The sequence below is a fragment of the Schistocerca serialis genome, chromosome 9, assembly GCF_023864345.2.
Source record: "Schistocerca serialis cubense isolate TAMUIC-IGC-003099 chromosome 9, iqSchSeri2.2, whole genome shotgun sequence".
NCBI classification, from domain to species: Eukaryota; Metazoa; Arthropoda; class Insecta; order Orthoptera; family Acrididae; genus Schistocerca; species Schistocerca serialis.
The window spans coordinates 415976171-416000158 of NC_064646.1; the positions used below are offsets into that span (position 1 = coordinate 415976171).

The 23988-nt window shown below is 39.1% G+C and overlaps 1 protein-coding gene across 2 annotated transcripts in view; it reads left to right on the top strand.

Annotated features, from left to right (window-relative positions):
- LOC126418956 (microprocessor complex subunit DGCR8) overlaps nt 1-23988 on the top strand; it is a 257886-nt gene that overhangs the window by 104978 nt on the left and 128920 nt on the right. For both annotated transcript variants that reach the window (XM_050085999.1, XM_050086000.1), the window contains exons 4-6: nt 5397-5539; nt 8731-8854; nt 20157-20295. In XM_050085999.1, the coding sequence (XP_049941956.1) occupies nt 5397-5539; nt 8731-8854; nt 20157-20295 (406 nt within the window). The remainder of the gene's footprint in view (nt 1-5396; nt 5540-8730; nt 8855-20156; nt 20296-23988) is intronic.

Here is a 23988-nt window from a genome sequence, read left to right on the forward strand (position 1 = left end):
TATTATTATTATTATTATTATTATTATTATTATGCATTGAGAATAACTTTCCCATCTATCAACTGGATGCTTGTAGTGCTCTTTTCTGTGGAGAAATAGTTGAAGAGTTTTATGTTAAATCACCTACTGGATGTTGCAATAAAATGAATGAATGAAAGATAAAGTTTGTGAATTTAGAAAGGCTGTGTATGGTTTAGAGAACTTACCAAAAATTGGAATGTTAAATTTCACACAGCAATACCTGGCTTAGGATTTGTAAGGAGTGATTTTGAGTATTTCTGGTGTATAATGACAGGAAATAGCCATAAAACATACTTATTTACATTGATGATATGGTAGCTTCAACTTTCCAGAGTTAAACTAACAAATTAAAGCTGTTATGAAGTGATAACTTTTAAAAGAAGGATTTAGGTCTGATTAGGAACTATTTGGGAATGAATATACAGGGTGGTCCATTGATCGTGACCGGGCCAAATATCTCACGAAATAAGTGTCAAACGAAAAAACTACAAAGAACGAAACTTGTCTAGCTTGAAGGGGGAAACCACATGGCACTATGGTTGGCCCACTAGATGGCACTGCCATAGGACAAACGTATATCAACTGTGTTTTTTTTTAAATAGGAACCCCTATTTTTTATTACATATTCATGTAGTATGTAGAGAAATATGAATGTTTTAGTTGGACCACTTTTTTCGCTTTGTGATAGATGGTGCTGTAATAGTCACAAACATATGGCTCACAACTTTAGACTAACAGTTGGTAACAGGTAGGTTTTTTAAATTAAAATACAGAACGTAGGTATGTTTGATTATTTTATTTTGGTTGTTCCAATGTGATACATGTACCTTTGTGAACTTATCATTTCTGAGAACGCATGCTGTTACAGCGTGACTACCTGTAAATACCACATTAATGCAATAAATGCACAAAATGATGTCCGTCAACCTCAATGCGTTTGGCAATACATGTAATGACAATCCTCTCAACTGCGCGTAGTTTGCCTTTCGTAATGTTCGCACATGCATTGACAATGCACTGGCGTATGTTGTCAGGCGTTGTCAGTGGATCACATTAACAAATGTCCTTCAACTTTCCCCATAGAAAGAAATCCGGGGACGTCAGATCCGGTGAATGTGCGGGCCATGGTATGATGCATCGAAGGCCAATCCACCTATCATGAAATATGCTATTCAGTACCGCTTCAACCACACGTGAGCTATGTGCCAGACATCCATCATGTTGGAAGTACATCGCCATTCTGTCATGCAGTGAAATATCTTGTAGTAATATCTGTAGAACATTACGTAGAAAATGAGCATTCATTGCACCATTTAGATTGCTATCGATAAAATGGGGTCCAATTATCCTTCCTCCCATAATGCTGCGCCATACAGTAACCCACCAAGGTCGCTGATGTTCCACTTGTCGCAGCCATCGTGGATTTTCCGTTGCCCAGTAGTGCATATTATGCCAGTTTACGTTACTGTTGTTGGTGAATGACGCTTCGTCGCTAAATAGAACGCGTGCAAAAAATCTGTCATCGTCCCATAATTTCTCTTGTGCCCGGTGGCAGAACTGTACACGACATGCAATTCCTGGTGCATAGAAATATGGTACGGGTGCAACCGATGTTGATGTAGCATTCTCAACACTGACGTTTTTGAGATTCCCGATTCTCGTGCAATTTGTCTCCTACTGATGTGCAGATTAGCCGCGACAGCAGCTAAAACACCTACGTGGCATCATCATTTGTTGCAGGTCGTGGTTGACATTTCACATGTGGCTGAACACTTCTCGTTTCCTTAAATAACGTAACTATCCGGTGAATGGTCTGGACACTTGGATGATGTCATCAAGGATACCGAGCAGCATGCATAGCACACTCCCGTTGGGCATTTTGATCACAATAGCCATGCATCAACACGATATCGAACTTTTTCGCAGTTGGTAAATGGTCCATTTTAACACGGGTAACGTATCATGAACAAATACCGTCTGCACTGGTGGAATGTTACATGATACCACATACTTATACGTTTGTGACTATTACGGCGCCATCTATCACAAAGCAAAATAAGTGGTCCAACTAAAACATTCATATTTCTTTATGTACTACACGAATATGTAATAAAAAATGGGGGTTCCTATTTAAAAAAACACAGTTGATATCTGTTTGACCTATGGCAGTGCCATCTAGCAGGCCAACCATAGTGCCATCTGGTTTCCCCCTTCAAGCTGGACGAGTTTTGTTCTTTGTAGTTTTTTCATTTGGTGCTAATTTTGTGAGATATTTGGCCCGGTCACTATCAAAGGACCACCGTGTAGTTCAAAATTTAAGGGGGAATACTACTATTATTTGTCAAAGTACCTATCTAGTAAAAGTATTAAAGGTTTTTAATATATTTCAGTGTACAGTAATTCTGTTTCAATTCCCATGGAGGAAAATTTTGATCACAGTGTGTTAAAAAGAGAAAAATCTGAAAATGAAAACGTTGAGGGTAAATCAGACAATCGAAAATCCAGGATGGATTATGACAATATTATGAAAAGGATAGTCACTCACCATATAGCAGAGATGTTGAGTTGCATATAGGCATGACAAAAAAATGACAAGTGAAACACAGGAAAGAAGAGAAAGAAAGATGTACACTAAGCTAACTTTTTGACAGTCTTTTTGTTGTGCCTATCTGTGACTCAGCATCTCTGCTATGTGGTGAGTAGTAACTATCCTTTTCATAATATTGTAACATTGATAATAAGTTGTTTAAAATTAATACGGTCATTGATGTGTGCCATGTTAGGTTCCAGACCAGATATTTGTGTAGCAATAAGTATTCTAAGCAGGGTTCAATCATGTGCATGTCTGAATTTATGGAATGCTTTAGTACATATATTGTTTTATCTTAAGGGAACCCTAAAACTGAGTCTGTTTCTCACTAGTGATCAAAATGTTACCTGTCCTATAATTGGTTATGTTGGTGCTGATTGGGCTAGTGACAGAGTAGATAGAAAGTCCACTTTTCAAAGTTTTGGGTTGTAGTGTTTGATGGGCATCTAAGCAGCAGCCCACTATGTCTCTGTCAACAGAATCAGAATTTGTAGCCTTAAGTATGGCAACTAGTGAAGCGTGTTGACTAAGTAATGTGTATTATGTAGTCTTTCTGGCAGTCAAAGAGCTGTTGCCTTTTCTGAAGGTAATGTGCCAGTAATAAGCCTTTGTAAGAACCCACAGTTCCATCATACAGATGTCAAAATCGTATTTGTTAGGGAGAAAGTGTTTGCTAAGAATGTTGTCTAAAGTACCCCATTAGCACAAATGAGCAGCAAACTGATTTTCTGATGAAGCAACTAGGTAAAATAAAATTTGAAAAATTTAGAGCCTTGCTGGACGTACTTAAAGCTTGTAATTTACTTTTTGTAACACTGATAATTAATGTTGTTGTGTGAATGTTGTCATATGGTGGCAATGCGGTTTTTTCTTGTTTTGTTTAACTTCCATTTTTCAACTCTTCTTTATATATAAATAGTCTGTGTACATTATCATCTGCCAATGAGTGTAAGTTACAACATATTTAAATAAACTCTGCACAAACAGACTTATTATTGACCTTCATTTCCTGCACCTGATTACATTAACATTGAATGTTGAAAGCTGTTAAACATTGTTTCAAATAAAGATTTTCACCCAGGTACCTGCCACTGTAGTACACCACCAATTAAGTAATCAGATGTTCACTACCCATGAAAGGCAGGGCTTCCTATTTGAATCAGACTGCAACACAATTATAACTTTGTGTACACGTTCCATTTTCAGATATTTTTCCAAACATTGAATTATAATGTCATTCTTCAGCTTCAGATAGTTGGGGCTACTGTCAGAAAGTGAACCAGTAAGTCATAACCACCCACAATACAAGAAGGAATACGGAACATTGTATTACAAAGTAATGAATCCGTAGATTTGTTGCAGCTGATTTGTCTACAGCTCATAAAAACTAAGACGTTTTTGAATTCTTTTCTTTCTGCCAGTGAGTTTTTGAAATTTTATCATTGTAAGTGTTTGTGAAAATGTGAGTAGAACACTTCTGTCTCAATCATTTAAATAAATGGTGCAAGTATTGAAAATAAAATGTCGAACACGTTAGTGTCACCTGCAGTTAAGTTGTTTTCTGGAGGTATTTACCACAAAACAATCTGCACAGTCTATAAGTGAAATAAGGTATGTGGACAAAAAATTAGAAACTGCAGACTGTGTCAAATTCCTTGGCGTGTTAGTCAATAAAAACCTGTTATGGAGTTGCCATGTGGACAACATACTGGGTCGACTAAATAGCCTTGTATATATTATGAATATCTTGTATAGTATTACTGATTTAGCTGTAAGAAAAACTGTATATAATGCATATTTTGTTTCAGTCATCAGGTATAGTATAATTTTCTGGGGGTCTGAAAAAACAAATTTACTTAGAGCTTTTAGACTACAAAAAAGAATCATCCGAGCAATGGTGGGAGCAAAACCAAAGCAACACTGCAAACCTTTATTTGTAAAACTGGATCTAATGAGCATTCCAAGCATATACATCTATGAAACTCTCACTTTCACGAAAAGAAACCCACAACTTTTTGCGGGCAACTTCTTCTTGCATCAATATGATACAAGACATAGAACGAGCTACATGTTACCTACCCACCGTTTAAAATCACATGAAAAAACCCCATACTATATGGGCATGAAATTTGTAAATAAAATATGGAAAGATATGGATGACCCAAATATAAAAGGCACCAAAAGAGACCTGGAAAAATATCTGAAAGATAAATATTACTATAGTGTAGAAGATTTCATGAATGGTAACAATGCATTATAATTGTAATTAAAATACCTCTTTGAAGATGTTACACCATGTATATTATTAGTTTATTGTCTATTTTTAGTATTGTTATATATAGTGTAAAAACTGACAAGTCACCTATGTCACAATCTTTGATTGTATAAGGCATGTTATGTGATAATAAAAATTGAATTGAATTGAATCATAATTATGTGTAGTTTAAATTAAATAAAACTCTTCTCTGGAGAGTATTTTGTTATCTAAGTTCCATCAGTTTTTAGGATGATAAATTATTTTAAAATTTGCTGAATTTTTACTTAATTGAAACATCACTGCCCTTATTTTTTATCTGAATTTTAGTCCAGTGATTTATAATCTTGAATTTTTCTACTATCCTGCACAAATTCAATAATTTCTTTGTTCTTCAGAATTTTCATAAATGTGATTTAAATTGCCACATAATAAATGAAAATTGTAATTTAAAGTTACTGATGTATTTCAACTACTGTTTTTGAGATTTGTTGTGTGATCATGTAAAATACATACTTTATTTTTTTTCAGAACTGGATCATAATCATTTTGAGATGCTGCCTGATGGTTGGGTTCAAGTGAATCACAATAGTGGTATGCCTGTTTTCCTGCATAAACAAACACGTGTATGTACACTTGCCAAACCATACTTCCTTGGACCTGGAAGTGCAAGGGTGGGTTCAAACTACTTTGTCAAATATCCTGTGTCGTGCAGATACTATGCAGATCACGTCACATTACCTACAGTGTAATGGTGTTTTAACACTTGAAGACTCTTCTAAAAAAGATATCTCTCTCTCTCTCTCTCTCTCTCTCTCTCTCTCTCTCTCTCTCTGGGCAACCCAGTCCATCCATCCTATACTAAGTTTTCTGTGGTTTGTCTAAATCACAAATGCTGGGATGCTTTCTTTGAAAAGGACGTGGCCTATTTCCTTCCCCACCCTTTGCGAATTCGAGATCATGTTTCGTCTCTAATGATCTTGTCATTGATGGGATGTTAAATCCAAATTTTCCTTCCCTTCTTCTGGGCCTAAACAGAAAAATACTTTGTGAGCTGACAGTTGAATTCCTGGCACATGTTAATGTGAAAAATTTATAATCTTGTTTAAGCAGTCAGGGGCATTGACGATAAACTTCTGCTGGGGAGACTAAATTTTCATAATATTAATGACATAATCCTTGCTACATAGCGCCTTTCGTAACAGAAAACGATCACTTTGGAAAACTGCACCAGAGGAATAAAACCAAACACAGAATTGAAAATGGAATATTCAAGAATTCTCTTCTGTTGTTGTCACACATATATGTGACTATCCAAAGATTTTACAATATTGTAAATTTGCCAGCAACACAAGCATTTTAATCAAAAGCCCAAACTGTACAGTACCAACAATCTCATGGAAAGTAGTGCATATTAAATTATTTCTTACGAATGAATGTCTGCCGATGATGAGGAACAACTGTTTATTAATTCAGTTACCATGGACATAAGTAATAGAGAAGAAAGAGTCACTTCTAAACAAGAAATTAGGTTACACCGTATTCACCAGTAAGAAGGCTTAGTCAGTCTGGTTTTAATTGCTGAAGTAGGATTGTCTCATGGTGTCCCTAACTGCCTAATCCCACAAGGCAGGGGTCCTTGGTGAGTAATGGCAGCACCCAATGATAACTGAGCAGTTAGAGGATGTAAAGTAGGCAGTGTCCAGCGAGTCTGTGGTCACGGTATGAGCGGTGGCTGTGCAGTGACGGAGTAGTGGCTCATGGAGTGTGAGGTAGTGGACTCCCAATACTGTGGTCTGTGGCAGGCAATGGCAAGGAGACTCGAGAGTGTACTGCTGGCGAAGTCCTCCTGGGCTGTGAGTGGTGGTGCTGCTAATTTGGCTGCTAGGAACTCACAGAACGACTGGTTGGCCGATTAAATAGATGCCCAGTGGAGGCATACATGGACAGTTTCCCGGAAGCACATAACCAACTTAGGAATTAGGTCCTTAAATGTGGTGGCACCTGGAGTGACGTTGGTGCTGCAGTATTATGCAATGCTTTCCGTAAGTCAGCCAGGAAATATGGTTATGTTTACTGGCCGTGGGCATGGAGTATTGCATTTGTTTTGTGGTGAGACAGCTGCCAGAAGGCTATATGTGGTGCAGTACAGTTGAATTGTGCTGGGACATTTCACTGATATTAAAAAGAGACATTAATGGCCATACACTGAATTTAACAATAAGTTTAAAGTTAGTAGATGCCCAATTGGACAGCAAGTAAACCCTTGCAATACCAATAGAACTGAGTTGGGGGAGGGGCGGGGGGGGGGGGGGGGGGGGGGGCGGAGGCGGTGTGCTATATGCCCACCTTTTGAAAACATTGGAATCTAGGCAGTTACTTTATATTTTAAAATTTTAGACACATATTTATTGTTTTAATGAATTCTACCAGATTCATACAAGTTTTAAATTCTCCCCTTAAACTTTACCAAAAATGGAAGTCTCAGTAGTAGCTGTAACTTTCCCCAATGAGTGTCTTATTCAGTATTTCCATGATAATGGCCTTAATTACACATCAATATCTCTTTGAAAAGTATTTTGACAGTAAAAATCAACAACAATGACTGAAATTTGCATTTTTCAAACTTCTTTTTAATTGTTATAAAGTGGTAGTACATGTTATTGAAAGTGCCTTGATATTTCTAAGAGTGTGGTAAAATGTATTTTCAAGCTATGGACTTGAATTACACATCTGTACATCTTTGAAAATTATATTGTTAATATAATTCAGTGACAATTGAGAATTTTTTAAGGGTGGGCATGAAGTAGTGCGCTTATGGAAAATGCCTTGCTATTGCTATGGTTTATATATAGAGTCAACTAACAAACCAATCAAGCATGTTTTAAACGTGGCAGTATTTGTCATTGTATTGACATGAAGACAAGTGTGTTAACGTACTTTTACGTGCTTTCCTGAAGTAGGACAGTTAAATTAACTTAAGTACCTATTTAGAAAAAGAGAGCAATCTATAAGAATATATCTTGCAGAGGTCTCCTTGATCATCTTGGCATTCTTTCAGTCACCTCCAAGAAAATTTAGTTCATAATGGTATATGTTCAAAATAATAAAAATCGGTTGCAAATGATGTGCAGTTTTTAAAGTGCAAAAAAAAGTCCAAAAATACGTTTCATGTATATTTTGCCTCCTTGCCTAGAGCTCAGACTGGGACAATCTACTCAGATATGAGTTCTTTAATGAGATAAAAACAGGAATGACATGAAAATTGGCAACTGCTGTATGCATTTTAGCCAGCTGATAATTTAGTCATAAAAAATTAATACTACTGCAACATCACCATTGAGAATGTGTATTCCAAATGGGCCTCTTATTTCTGTATTTGTGTGGCATGTAGATACCCCCCCCCCCCCCTCCCTCTGCCCCAGTGTAGGCAAACAGAATATCCATAATAGTTTAAGGGTTATCAATTGACAGTATAGTGAAAGACGTTATTCCACTCCTTTAATTTATACCTTGATTTGTTCTACATCCCTGAAGATCCTTGTTTGTGATGAAGTCTATTGAACCATTTAAGTGACTGGTTAAAGTCAGCTGCTTTATTAAGAATAAGTCCCTAAGTGGATTACAAGGACTTGATGGATTTAAAACTGTACATTATGTGAAATCTGTATTTGTGCCTCAGAGATCATATTCGTGCAAAATGTTCTTTTCTCTATAACTTCCTACTGTACATAAAACTCAGCAGATACCTGCAATAAATTTTTTAACCATAACTTGTGTAAGTAGTGAGAATATAATTATAACAAGAACAAAAATAGTTTCAGATTGTTAATCTGATAGCTGTCCTGTTTTATTTTTCACACAGAAACATGAGATTCCACTGAGTGCTATACCGTGCCTGCAGTATCGCCGTGCGCTGGAAGCAAAGAATGCAGCTACTGAAAGAAGCTCCGGAAATCAGTCAGAAAAAGCTGATGCAACACAACTGGGTATGTTAACTAAATCTGAAAAGTAAAATAATGGTTCCTGTCCTAGAAATGTTTAGGTCTGTTTTATCCATTCAGATGGAAAATAGTTTTACGAAGTACCACTCAATCTACATAAAAATTCCAGTTTTAGTTTTTTTTTTTTTTTTAATGGATTTAGTATGTAGAAGATAAGATTCATAACTTTTTATGTGCTTGTCTGTTGCTTCATGCTTCCTCTGTACAGTGATTTGTTTTCATACAATTTATGGAATAATTAAATCAGTTTGGAAATAATTTTTCCGTGTGTGATCACCTCAGTTGTTCTGGTTTTGTGGAACCCAAAAGTCATAGGGTGTCTAGAGTTTAGTGACTGCCAACTTTTGATCAAATAGTACTTCATTCACCAGCATCGAATTCTGATGAGCCAAAACCACAGCCCACCATGACGTATGCCTCCTGGTTGTGTTGTGGGCACGTGACACAGTAAGGAAAAAATGTAAGTGGAAAAGAGACAAATGGGCACTATTATAGCGAAGATACGGGCCGCAAATGCAGAAATCCATTGATATAAGTGGTTTTGACAAAGGACACATTGTTATGGTCCTGCTGCTTGGAAATAAGAATCTTTGGAATGGTGAAGCTTGGCACCTGTTGTCGTACTGCTGTCGTGAGCACATTTAAAAAGTGGTTGAGTGTTTGGAGGATTGTGAAATAATGAATAGGCCATTTGGTATTGGGCAACCATGTCCCATCACAAAATGTAGAGGTGAGAGGGTCCCCTGCTGTGTATTCCAGGATAGACAGCGATCTGTGGCAGATCTGACGATAGAGTACAATGATGGTGCAGGCACAAGTGTTTTGGAACACACTGTTCAAAGGCCAATGTTGAACATGGAGCTCCACATCACATAACCCATATGTGTTCCTGTGTTGACCTAGTGACATCATCATCATCATCTTTGACAGTTTCGAGCCTCTGGCCGGGTCTGTCTGGAACGTAAGTCTCTCCATCGCCTTCTGTCTTGCCACCATCTCTCCGTCTTCGCCTTGGTCTAGTTTTTTCCTTTCTTCTGGATGCATTCCTCTACTCCTTTTAGCCATCTGTCTCTCAGTCTTCCTCGTGGTCTCTTTCCTTCCAGTTTCATTTCGTGTATCCTCCTGGGTATCCTCTTCTCCTCCATTCTCTTAACGTGTCCATACCATCTCAGCCTTGATTTCTCTATCTCCTCCTGTAATGGTTCCACCTTCATTAACTCTCTGATCCTGTCTTTTCTTAACCTGTCTATCTTTGTCACTGTTTCTCAAGAATTTCATCTCACTAGCTTGTACTTTGCTTTTCTCTCTTCCTTTCATAACCCAGGTTTCTGATGTATGTGTCAGGATCGGGACATAGTATGACCGGTACATAACCTTTTTACTGAATTGGTGTACATCCTTGCTCCATATCAGGCTTCTGACACTCTTCCAAAATCCTTCTACTTTTCTCCCCCTCTCATTTATTTCTCTTTCATTTTTTCCTTCTTCCTGTATCAGGCTTCCTAGGTACTTGAAACTCTCCAGTCTCCTCGATCGTTCCCCACCAATTGTTACTCCAGTTGTTCCTATATCATTCTTTCTTGTTGTGATAACCATCTCACTGAAACTTCCTGGGAGATTAAAACTGTGTGCCGGACCGAGTATCGAACTCGGGACCTTTGCCTTTTGTGGGCAAGTGCTCTACCATCTGAGCTACCCAAGCACGACTCACGCCCCGTCCTCACAGTTTTACTTCAGTTTTACTTCCACCAGTACCTCGTCTCCTACTTTCCAAACTTCACAGAAGCTCTCCTGCGAACCTTGCAGAACTAGCACTCCTGGAAGAAAGGATATTGTGGAGACATGGCTTAGCCACAGCCTGGGGTTTGTTTCCAGAATGAGATTTTCACTAATCTCTGTGAAGTTTTGAAAGTAGGAGATGAGGTACTGGCAGAAGTAAAGCTGTGAGGACGGGGCGTGAGTCGTGCTTGGGTAGCTCAGATGGTAGAGCACTTGCCCGCAAAAGGCATAGGTCCCGAGTTCGAGTCTCGGTCCGGCAAACAGTTTTAATATGCCAGTTTCATATTAGTGCACACTGCACTGCAGAGTGTAAATCTTCACTAGATGTAACCCCAACTAACTTCCTCTTGTTCTCTGACTAGAAACTTTGCTTGGTGGGAAGACATTTTCCTCAAGTGAGAGAGTGATTGTGCAGTCAACATATATTTTGTAGAGTTTGACAGAACCTAGTTTTCAGGTGGGATGAAAAAGCTGGAGAATCACTGGATCAAGTGTATATCTCTTAAAGAAGACTATGTTGAGAATAAACAAGAGTTGTTTATGGAACAAACCTTTTTTCTCACTTTTTTACCAGACTTATCAGACCACCCTCATACATCAAACATGGCAAAATGGCGCTACCCAAAACCAGCACCGAGGCAACACTGGTGACCATAGGCCATAGATAACAGGGGTGAACAACAGATGTGGAGGCGTGTACATGCAAATAAATCTGCAACTATTGAGAAACTGACCACCCAGATGAAGCAAGGGGCTAACAACAGTGTCTCCTTAATGACAGTTATGTGAACACTGCTGGTTCCTGGTTCATGCGCGTATGTTGGCTGCTTTTCATTGGTTACAAAGGCTGGAGTTTGGACAGAATTGTGACAGATGGCCTTTTCAGTTGAATCATGTTTTATGCTCCATCAGTGTGAAATGTTTGAAAGCAAACACACAGCAACAATCATTGGAATGGTCCAGGCCGGAGGAGGGAGCATTGTTGCTGGGAATGCTTTTGTGGCATTCCCTGGGTGATCTCATCTTTTTGGAAGGCATCAACACAAGTATACTTCTACCCTTGGGGACTCTGTCCACCTTTACATGCAGTTTGTTTCTCTTGGGCACAATGGCATTTATCAGCAGGACAGTGCACTGTGTCAGAGCTTGCAGTGGACATGCATGGTTTGAAGAGCAACAGGGTGAGTTTACCATATTCCTCTGGCCACCAAAATTCCAGTATTTAAGCCCAATCAAGAATTTGTGGGATCACCTTGATGATGCTGTTCACACCGTGGATCCTCAGCTGAGAAACATAGTGCAATTGGTCACGACACTAGAGTGACATGGCTCCACGTCCCTGTCGGTATCTTGTAGAACCTCATTACCTTTCTTTCTGCACATCTCACAATGGTCCATGCAGCAAAATGTGATTATTCAGGCTTTGACAGGCGCTCACATTAATGTTGCAGGCAGTGTATAAAAGAAATGAAACATACCACATTAAACATATATCAGTTTAGGCAGTGTACTGTCTGATTTCCATGAACAAATGTATCATGGATTAGTGCTCCCATTTAGTAAGGCAGCCTGGCATCACAACTAAAAATTTTAGAATTAGGCTCACAGTCATTTTATGTATCTAAAATAAACAAAAAAAGTACTATGTAGTAGCGTAACAGTGGAACTACTTTAACATATGATACACTATTGGCTATTAAAATTGATACACCAAGAAGAAATGCAGGTGATAAACGGGTATTCATTGGACAAATATATTATACTAGAATTGACATGTGATTACATTTTCACGCAATTTGGGTGCATAGATCTTGAGAAATCGGTACCCAGAACAACCACCTCTGGCCATAATAATGGCCTTGATACGCCTGGGCATTGAGTTAAACAGAGCTTGGATGGCGTGTACAGGTACAGCTGCCCATGCAGCTTAAACACGATACCACAGTTCATCAAGAGTAGTGACTGGCGTATTGTGACGAGCCAGTTGCTCGGCCAACATCAACCAGATGCTTTCAATTGGTGAGAGATCTGGAGAACGTGCTGGCCAGGGCAGCAGTCGAACATTTTCTGTTTCCAGAAATGCCCGTACAGGACCTGCAACATGCGGTCATGCATTATCCAGCTGAAATGTAGGGTTTCGCAGGGATTGAATGAAGGGTAGAGCCACGGGTGGTAACACATTTGAAATGTAACGTCCACTGTTCAAAGTGCCGTCAGTGACAACAAGAGGTGACCGAGACGTGTAACCAATGGTCCCCCTTACCATCACGCCGGGTGATATGTCAGTATGGCGATGATGAATACATGCTCCAATGTGCGTTCACCATGATGTCGCCAAACACGGATGCGACCATCATGATGCTGTAAACAGAACCTGGATTCATCCGGAAAAATGATGTTTTGCCATTCGTGCACCCAGGTTCGTAGTTGAGTACACCTTCACAGGCACTCCTGTCTCTGAGCAGCGTCAAGGGTAACCGCAGCCATGGTCTCTGAGCTGATAGTCCATGCTGCTGCAAACATCATTGAACTATTCATGCAGATGGTCTTGCAAATGTCCCCATCTGTTGACTCAGGGATCAAGACGTGGCTGCATGATCCGTTACAGCCATGCAGATAAGATGCCTGTCATCTGGACTGCTGGTGATACGAGACTGTTGGGATCCAGCATGGCATTCCGTGTTACCCTCCTGAACCCACCGATTCCATATTCTGCTAACAGTCATTGGATCTCGACCGACACGAGCAGCAATGTCACGATATTATAAACCACAATTGCGATAGTCTACAATCCGACCTTTATCAAAGTCAGAAATGTGATGGTACGAATTTCTCCTCCTTACACGAGGCCTCACAACAACGTTTCATCAGGCAACGCCGGTCAACTGCTGTTTGTGTATGAGAAGTCGGTTGGAAACTTTCCTCATGTCAGCACGTTGTAGGTGTCGCCACCGGCTCCAACCTTGTGTGAATGCTCTGAAAAGCTAATCATTTGCATATCCCAGCATCTTCTTCCTGTCTGTTAAATTTTGTGTCTGTAGCACGTCATCTTTGTGGTGTAGCAATTTTAATGGCCAGTAGTGTATATTATCATATAAGAGATAGCGTAACATTATTTTTTCTTCCAGTGTACAAACATCTAATAGTTACATTGTGAAATTTATTATATAAATATTATATAAATAGGAATTTTAAAACATGATGATGACTATATGAGGACTGCATGCAGCATAGGTGTTAAAATATTGCTGTGAAAAAACATTCCAGTTTTCTTCCAGTATATTTAGAGGATAGTTATTTGGAGCCTTATGTAAAATCTTTAATTTTTCTGTCTGGCATATTTTGTGTTAATGGACATTCATATGGTTACCGAGGGCACTTTCTATTCATACATGTGTTCTGTAAAACACGCCACTAAAAATTTTTATGTTAGCAGTTGTGACTGATAGCAGTGACACTTTTGATTCTATGGTTGCCATGCTTCTTTGGTTGTCTTATGAAGTTAAAATGTTCAGAAGTGTTGTACAATTACCTGAGATGCTATAGCTGTGGGAGACAAGTATCTTTAAGATGCTCAAGATAGCAAAGGACAAAGGCCATCTTGAAAGGCTGCCTGCAGGAATCTGTTTGTGGTCCAGGGGGTTGGGATGTAGCATTGGAGCCTATGCTACAGAAGTTACATGGCAGTGGTAACATAAGTGGACTGGTAGCATTTGCAGATGATGTGCTGTTCTTTGTAAGAGATGAGTTGAAAGAATTACAGAAGACAGGTGTAATGCAGCTCTCCGTAAACTTGAGGGATGGTGTTGTTGAAATGCTAAATTGTCACCATCACCTCACAAAACTACATACTTCCTGTTGAAAGGGACCCTACTAAGAAATTCTAAAATATAATTAAATGATTTAATGATTAGTGTATGTGTAGTAATGATGTATCTATGGGTATACACAGATGAATGTTCTAATTTCACACATCATATAGAGGAGACAAGCTGGAAAGATAAAACTGCAATGCTAAAATTGTAAGAATCACAAATAGACAATTTCAACTTCCTTGAAAACAATGAGAGCATACCACCAGTATATATTAGTGCCAGTTGTATGATACAGAGTGAGCATATGAGCCGACAGGTTACAGCTTGTGAAGCTAGTTTCAATACTGAGAAGGATGGAACAAGGTTTCTGCTAAGATGAATAGCACCTATTGTACGGCCCTGAAGGGTGGGTTGTTGGTAATTTGAACAATACGCCCACTGGACTTAGAAAACAATAAAAGAGGAAACCTGTATTGGTTAATGGAAAGTGATCAGTTGGAAGTAGGAAATATTCTTGAAATTGAAACCAGCAGGAAAAACTCGCATTTTACAACTGTGGCAGAATGAGTGGCACACTTCAGACACAGGCAGGAGTATGTTTGAATTTCTCTCCAACATCAGGAAGAGAATATGAATTACATTTCTTCACCAATTGGGTGCACTGCAATGTTACATGACTAGTCATGGGTTGTGTGTTACATATAGGCGTAAAATCAAAAGACAGGTGAGTGATAGTTGCGCCAGTAGCAATGTGGGCACTCTGGAGAATATGTTGTGAGGGCCATGCACTCTGCAAAGATGCAGCAGGTAGTCAGGAATCGAGGATGCTGGATCACAAAGTAGCAGTGAGGAACCAGCTGATGTGGCACATCTTTGATGATGCACTGCAACCCCAGTATCCAGGAAAGTCAAGTGGATCTCATGAAGCTTTCAACACCATGTGAGCATGCTGCCAGCCCTGTACTTCAACATTACATTTTGTGTAGTTGGAGAGAAGGCTACAGAGGTCAGTAACCACTGAAGAAAACAATCTTCATAAGTAACTGCCATGTTAGTGCAAGTGACTACAGAAATGTAAGTTATTAAAAGTTAGAGTGAACCATGGAATTAGTTGCCAATGTGGACATGCTGCTGATGTGATGCACTATGCCCAATGATTCCAACGGACAATGGTTGCCAACTGGGATGGTTTTAAGGTGGGTGCTGTAGTGGAAACAACCTTCAGTAATTTAGATGTACACTATGTGATCAAAAGTATCAGGACACCTGGCTGAAAATGACTTAAAAGTTCATGGTGCCCGCCATTGGTAATGCTGGAATTCAGTATGGTGTTGACCTACCCTTAGCCTTGATGACAGCTTCCACTCTCGCAGGCATACATTCAGTCAGATGCTGGAAGGTTTCTTGGGAAATGGCAGCCCATTCTTCATGGAGTGCTGCACTGAGGAGAGGTATTGATGTCAATTGGTGAGGCCTGGTGCGAAGTCAATGTTCCAAAACATCCCAAAGGTGTTCTATAGGATTCAGGTCAGGACTCTGTGAGGCCAGTCCATTACAGGGATGTTACTGTCATGTAAACACATCAGTGTAGGCCTGTGCTGTGATAGTGCCACGCAAAACAATGAAGAGTTCAAACCCCCTCCATGAAAAACATGGCCACACCATAACACCACCACCTCGAAATTTTACTGTTGGCACTACACATGCTGGCAGATGACGTTCACTGGGCATTTGCCATACCCTCACCCTGCCGTCGGATCGCCACATTGTGTACCGTGATTTGTCACTCCACACAACATTTTTCCACTGTTCAATCGCACTTCTTACACCAAGTGAGGTGTCGTTTGGCATTTACCGACATGATGTGTGGTTTATGAGCAGCCGCTCGACCATGAAATCCAAGTTTTCTCACCTCCTCCCTAACTACTATGGTACTTGCAGTGGATCCTGATGCAGTTTGAAATTCGTATGTGATGGTCTGGATAGATGTCTGCCTATTACACATTATGACCCTCTTCAACTATCAGCGGCCTGTCAGTCAAGCGATGAGATAAGCCTGTACAGTTTGGTGCTGTATGTGTCCCTTCACATTTCCACTTCACTATCACATCAGGAACAAGTGGACCTAGGGATGTTTAGAAGTGTGTAAATCTCGCGTACAGACCTACGACACAAGTGACACTCAATCATCTGACCACATTCAAAGTCCACGAGTTCTGTGGAGCACCCCATTCTGCCCTCTCACGATGTCTAATGACTACTGAGGTCGCTGATATAGAGTAGGTGGCAGCACAATGTACCTAATGTGAATAACATGTGTTTTTGGGGGTGTCTGGAAACTTTTGATCACATAGTGTATCGACTCCGCAAGGAAGTGAGGACCCTAATGAGTGTAAAAAATGAGAACTGTACCAGTTTTAATCATGGAAGTAGCAGTACCAACAGTACTACTAGAAAATAAGTAACTGTATATGGCAGATGGCTCCAACTTGAGTGCCTGCCCACAAGCAATCAAACATCTGATGACAGCGGTGGGTAGGGATGTTCAAACAACTGAGACACGGGCAGCCAGGCAGCAGTGCTATAGACTACACAAGCATACTGTCCTGTCCCCTTGGAAATGAGCAGACATGGCCAAGTGGTTAAATAATGTGCAGAAAGTGTGTAATTGGGCTACCTGGTGGGTAGCCTGTACTAGGTGCATGTGTCCACGAGTGAGCTGATAGGCACCCACCACCACCAATACCCCATGGAGCAGCACTGGAACAGTGTAGGTTAAGGGATCAACAGTTGTCATCTAGTGGTAGAAAGCAGCATTTTTCCCCCTCTCACATTTTGTGTTTCTTTTATATACTAAGAGTTTTTTCCTTTTTGTTGCAAGAAAGTTCTTACAGAATGTAAATATTTTAGGATTATAGGAGATGACTCACTGAAAAGCAGAAGCATTGAGTCGTTGATAGGCACATGCAAAAGATTGAAAATTTGCTGGTTCTTGGAGTTATCCTTTGACGAATTAGAGAAACACACACACACACACACACACACACACACACACACACACACACACACACACACACACCTAGCAAAATTTATGTTTAAGATTTCATGTTTGAGAAGCAGGCAGAAACTTCAATATCTGGATTTAGAGAGCATGTATATGAACATGCCAAAAATGCCCTTTGTGATCATCTGAACGAAAGACTGTCCATATATGGAAAAAGTTTAAAATTTTTGCCTCAGGAACTAAAAAGCCATTCTTCAAATTCTCTAGAAGAAATGGAAATCATTGTTCATGACAAGATAGAGCAGCATTTCCGATTAAACTGGTACTTTGTCAACTTTCTAAAAATATTGTTTGAGCCATAGGGCAAGTACAGTGGACCATGTTGGAAGATGCTTACCTGTCCTCCAGTGTGTTGTGTACGTTGGCCCTAAACTATGGTGTACATATACATTCCTTCAGTGTTACACATTAAGAAAATATGACAGCAATTCCATTGTCCAGCATCCATGTCAGTTTTAATATTGTAACACTGTTGATATATATTGTTGCAATTAAGTCATCATTATGATCAATAATTCATATTTTACAAAATAAATAATTGTAAATAAAAGATATAAAAAATAATCTGGCAACATAAGAAAACCAGAAAAAATAAGTCATCCCCAGGACGCATTACTTTAATAATATATAACACTGCCTCTAGCGTCTGTTTGGCAAGGAAGAAGAATTCACAAGTTATGTCATATATGCCATTGACAGCTGATGTAACTCATTGATGATCAGATCCTGTAGAGGTATAAAATTGTCGCATTATTGGTTGTTATGTTTCACACACTGTTAAAATCAGGTAATTTAGCGGACTAGTTGACATTTAATATGGTGTTTGACTGTTAATGAAACCAGGAACCTGCGTGTGCAACCATGTGAACACAGTTCTTGTCCTCTTGAGAGCGTCTACAGAATACTCATGAGGTAAAATCTTGACTTGGTGGTCCACAATGCAGCTGTCAGCTACCCTTCAGTTTCTGTGCTGTTTCACCCACTGAAGATGTGCCACTGTTATCAGGGGCCTTTTGCGAGGTGCATCACTCCAAATGTCCATTGGATGCAGTTCTCTTCACCATGTTAGCGGCACTGATAAACCTCAGCGTTGAGTGCCCATAAGCTCCAAACACACACACACACACACACACACACACACACACACACACACACTATTCAGCATCTATTTGTGATGGATCTGCGTTCACTGAGAGTGGAAATTCCTTTTGGATTTGAAACTGATTACCATTGTCAAGGAATCTTTGATCCCTGCTGGCTACATGTCTGCCCTCTTATGTGGCTGCATGTGCTACACCATTTCTTAAAGGCACAAGGGACAGTCTACACTGATACTCCAAAAAATAGTGCAACTTCATTTATGGGGTTTTCATGGCACTTCCAAACACAGTAGTTTCTTTCTGTAACAGCCTTCCTTGCCCACTCATTTCTACTTCACAGTTAGCCAGGAAAGTAGATTGTTTGGAACATCTGCCAGAAACATGCATCGGCAGTCAGGACTCGGCACGGTGTTGTCATTCACTGCCTCATGGCCGATCCTGTCATCTGTCAATATGGTAAGTGCTGATGCCACGGGCTAGGTTTTTCATAGAGTATGCTGAATATTGAGGACTGGGCCCTCTCACAGCACTTAAATATAGCCATTAAAATGCTCAAAAGATAATGATATTGGTCTCTCTCTGATAAGGTAGTGTTGATTCAAAGTACTGAACCCTTTGGACATCTTGATGTCTAGGGTACGACCACTGTTAGACTTACAATACACGTGACCACTATTGGAAGGACTGACATAAATGTAATGAAATTATCATAGTTTGTTGTGATTTACTGGTGCAAGACCTGGAAACATGAGACCCAAGTCAGCTGAGCCACAGCTATGGATGACGCACTTTGCTGCACCCACTTGTGGACTTGGAGTGTCCACCTATGCCTAGGAACTTGCAGCAAGCTGACCTGGTACCATTTACCTGATATGTTGTTAGGTGGGCCATTCTGATGACCTTCTGCTGTTTTACTTTATCTCCATTACATTTCTGCTATTCTGAAACACTTCCACATAAACTCATCTTATTGTGCTGATTGCGCACAACACTTCACTGCCATGACTTTTGTCAGCAGTGGAGCATCACATCACTGCATGGTACCAGTTCTACGCCATCCAGAGCACTCCAAAGTGATCAGTGTAGTATTTTAGAAGTATGACTAGCATTTCATCTGCTGAACTTAACTTTTACAATGGAAGGAGAAAAAAAAAGTTATGCTATGTCTTATTTAATGTCATGTCATTCCAGTGTCACGCGAGTGCATAGTACATTCTCTTAGTTTTATAGATTTTTATTTATATGGAATGACTAGAAGCCTAATACTGATATTTTCTTAGATGTTATATTTGAACTTTAACATGAAAGGTTCAACACACTAATGCCTCGTAATGGAAACCTCAGATTTTTTGATCCTTAGTGTGAAGCTTAGCCACTGAGCCACCAATTTTATAAAATAAAAAGTGTGATCAAAACAGAAAATTATATTAATTAGTTCTCCAAGAATGTTTTATTTTGTAATTTCATTTAAGCATCAGTTGGATATGACATTGTAGTCTGTGTAATAAAGAGAATCTTATGGTTTACAGAAAACAATTCTGGATTTCCAAATGCCTCCATTGAAACCCTTCAAGAGAACAAGGAGAAACAGTCATTAAGCCCTATACAAGTCAGAGAATATTGTGAGAAGCTTTTCCAGTTTAAAGTTGTTAAAGTTCTCAGATTTAAGTAAGTACTTGATTGAATATTATGTTAATTCTCTCTCTCTCTCTCTCTCTCTTTGAGATGTAAAGATTAAATTTATTTTTGACTATGTTGTTCTCACATTTTTCAGTACTTAGATTTTTTTGGTCTTTACTATTAAGTTTCATCTTTATCCATGTTTTTTTAATTATTTTTGTTTGTCATTATTCTTTTCTCTTCTTCTTCTTTTTCTTCTTCTTCCTGCTCTTCAGCTGGTTTTAAACCTCGTTTAAGATTTATTTTTGTCCTTGTAGTATACCTGCAATTTTCTTCTGTTGAGTGTTATCATTTTACTTCCTCAAATTTCCTTGTAGAGCCTTCCATGAGATCGTGTCCCATTCACCTTTCTGTCTTGATACTCCATGAAGCCCTCTTCTTTCATCATACTGAACATCACTAGCAACGAGAAAGTTCCTAATGACCTTTAGCTGTAGCTAAAAGAAGGTCTTGTTCATTTTGTGCACATGTTCGTCCCTCAGAGCCTCTTCTTCATTGTGAATGATGACCAGATGTTGGTATAATTCAGAGTATTTGTTATTAATAAGGCATAATAATAATGTATAATTGGAACTTCTTTTTAATTATTTCATTTATTGTATTATTATTTTATGTATGTTTTGCGGTTTTCTGCTTGTAGTCTGTGATCAGATATTTATTTAGATGTTGTTTTTTTTTTCAAGAAAGGAGTAGGATATGGCTGCATGTGTAAATTTAATCATTTTTATAGATATTCTTAATGACCTGACTTGTGTCTGAGTGGCATATACTTAGCTGTTAATAGGAGGGGGCTTCAAAAAGTAGGTTGCACATTATTATGGTAGACCAAGTAATGTTAATTTTGCACTACACAAAAATTCTCCAAACTCGTCACTAGAGATCATAGAGCAGAATCAATGCGAACAATAGCTACAGTAAGCCATGCTGGGCCCACTACTTTTGAAATGTTTATCACTGCAAAGTCCACTTGGCGACCATGAAAAACAACAGGCCCATGCAGAGTGTTAATAACTTTCGCCGCATCCACATTTGTATTGCAATTAGTCTCCACATCAAGAACAGTTTTGTGTATTGTAGGATGCCAGCGATATACATGATGCACACGATGGTGAGGTGTGTTGCCGACTGATTGCCATCTTTCCAGATTCGCGACTTTACAGCAATGTGCAAAGGTGATTACATCAGCAATTGATATCAGCATTATTTTTCACCATAATTGCCAACTAATTCCTCTGTGACAGGTAAGCTGCCATTTATTGTTAGTGGTAGTTTTTTAAAAGGTTGGGACCTTCCAACTTTTCCCTGTCGACTTTTTTCTGTTAGTGGATCGATAGTTTATATCTCTTTGGGGGACTGAAGTATCAGTCACCCAAAGCTACAAGGCCATTTAGGATCTGAGTGAAATCAATAATGTAACCTATAGTTGAATAAAGTCTTCACGGTTGTTATAGGTAGCTCAAGGTCATTGTTAAACTGGCTGATGTATTGTAAGGTTCATATAGATTCATTATTGTATACACACTTGTGCACTAACAGGATGGAGTAAGGAAAGGAGGGGTGGTGGAGTGGGGGGGGGGGGGGGTCACAAGGCAATTGAAGTAAAGAATCTACTTAACCATTAACAACTAGATCTGATGTGTTTGCAAAGTTCAACAACATTACTGTCACTGCTTTATTCTGGTGTAAGTGTTCAATAGATTTAATTAATGAAGGCATATACAGCTCTATTTCTTTTCCTAAAGCCAAACTTTAGCTTACTCAGTGATTAATTGCTCACAAGGAATTTTGCTACTTGCAGTTTTACTACTTTATCAAGCATTTTCGAGATGCTTCACAGTGCATAGAAATGCCTATTGTTGTTTAAGATTTTTTCCGTCTTATTTAAATAGTGAAAGCATTGGCTTTTGTTGCTGCAGCAAATTTGAAAACTAAACAGCTACCACAGTAACAACTAAATGTGAAGGTTTGTCCTCAGTATTTATGAAATAATTATTAAAGATCGTGGCTGTAGTAATAAGAGCCCCTTCATAACTGACATTTTGCCAGTTGTCTGGTTCAGGTTTTTCTGCAGTGCTTTGAATATATTATCTACATTTATTATTAATTGTTGGTTGTGCATTTTTTTGGCTTAATTGATAACTTTTTTAATGTTTTTTATTAGACTATTTTGAGTAATTGCAAAAATTATTGCTACTTGCAGGGTTACTGTAGACAAGAAGTCTTCATTTAATTCTAGTGTAGATAGGTGCACTACAGTTTAATTTTTTTTCTTTATATATACTTGTTGGAAAAGAAAAGTTCACAGAAGTGTGTGAATTTAGGCTTTCACAGTGATGTTACAGAATGGTCATGTATTCTTCTGCTTTAATGTCAACATAGTTTGATTTGTATCCACATTCCCATTCAACATTCTAATACAAATGTATGAATGTCCTTATTCTTAAGATCTTGTTGTTTTTCTCAGTGAGTAAAAATTGGTATGAAGCTCTCAGGTTTCAAGGAGAGTGATTTCATTGAAATGGTGTGACATTTCGGTAATTGTCACTCCCATCGTCTTCTGGTGAAGTGACGAGATACCATCTAGGTTGTCATATAGCATTGCAGCACAGCAGGTTGCTCCTTCTCCTAGCCCCTGGATAAGTGAAAACAGGAATGAGGCCACAGTTGAACGGTAATTTGGTCCACCAGATTCCACCTCAGATGTCTCTTCACTGTGAGTGCTCACAGCATATTGTGGCTCACAGCATATTGCGGCCAGTAGAAGAGCCCAAGCTGAACATAGTTGTTTGCCATCATCTATGTTTACAGGTAATCGTTAGTCCCAATTTTGATGACTTCCTTTATTATGTGGTCCCAAAATCCACTGGCCTCAGTCTATTCAAAAACAAAATATGGCTTTTTCTCTAAGCTGTATTTAGCAACTGCTTATTTGTCTTTCTAGCCCAGGCAGATGTACCTTGCATGCTGGAAGAAGCACTCTTGAATGCAGTGTTGTGCCCATACAATCTACTACAGCCCACACTCTCACTGAATGCTATATACACCAGACAAGTGCAGTCCAAGAACGTTGACGACTGAGCCAGCTATATCTTTAATCTTCTGTGATGATCAGAAGATTGTTTCATCATCATAGTTCTTTAAGATCTTTGTGATCTTTACTGTTGATGGTTTCAAATGCCAATCACTTTTCCTCTTCCTGTGTTACATCAAAGCAGCGTGTTGTATGCATTGTCTTCTTAATTTGTGTGTCACTGCAGCCATTCTTCTGGAAGACTTCCCTCAAGACTTTCATTTCAATATACAGGTTATCCTTCAATAGACAGGTTATCCTTCAATAGACAGGTTTTCCTGATTACTGATGGCCTGAGCCCTGTGAACAAGACTCCTCAGAACTTTACTGTGTTGGGCCGGGTGGAGGTGACTAGGTCAATGCAATTACAGATAAATGGGTATGATTCCTGTATGCAGAGAGACCTAATACGCTTTCTTACTTTTTTCATATCCAGATGTCACTGGCATGGTGAATTTCATGTTCTTCTGTATGACATTGATGTATTCAAAAAATATGTTGATAGCTCTCCTGCCCCATGGCCAAACGACAAAGGTGTGATCCCCATATTTGTAGAAGTGTTTCAGTTTGAGGTGTTCAGTCTCTATAAAAAAGTTTCCTCAAAATATTCC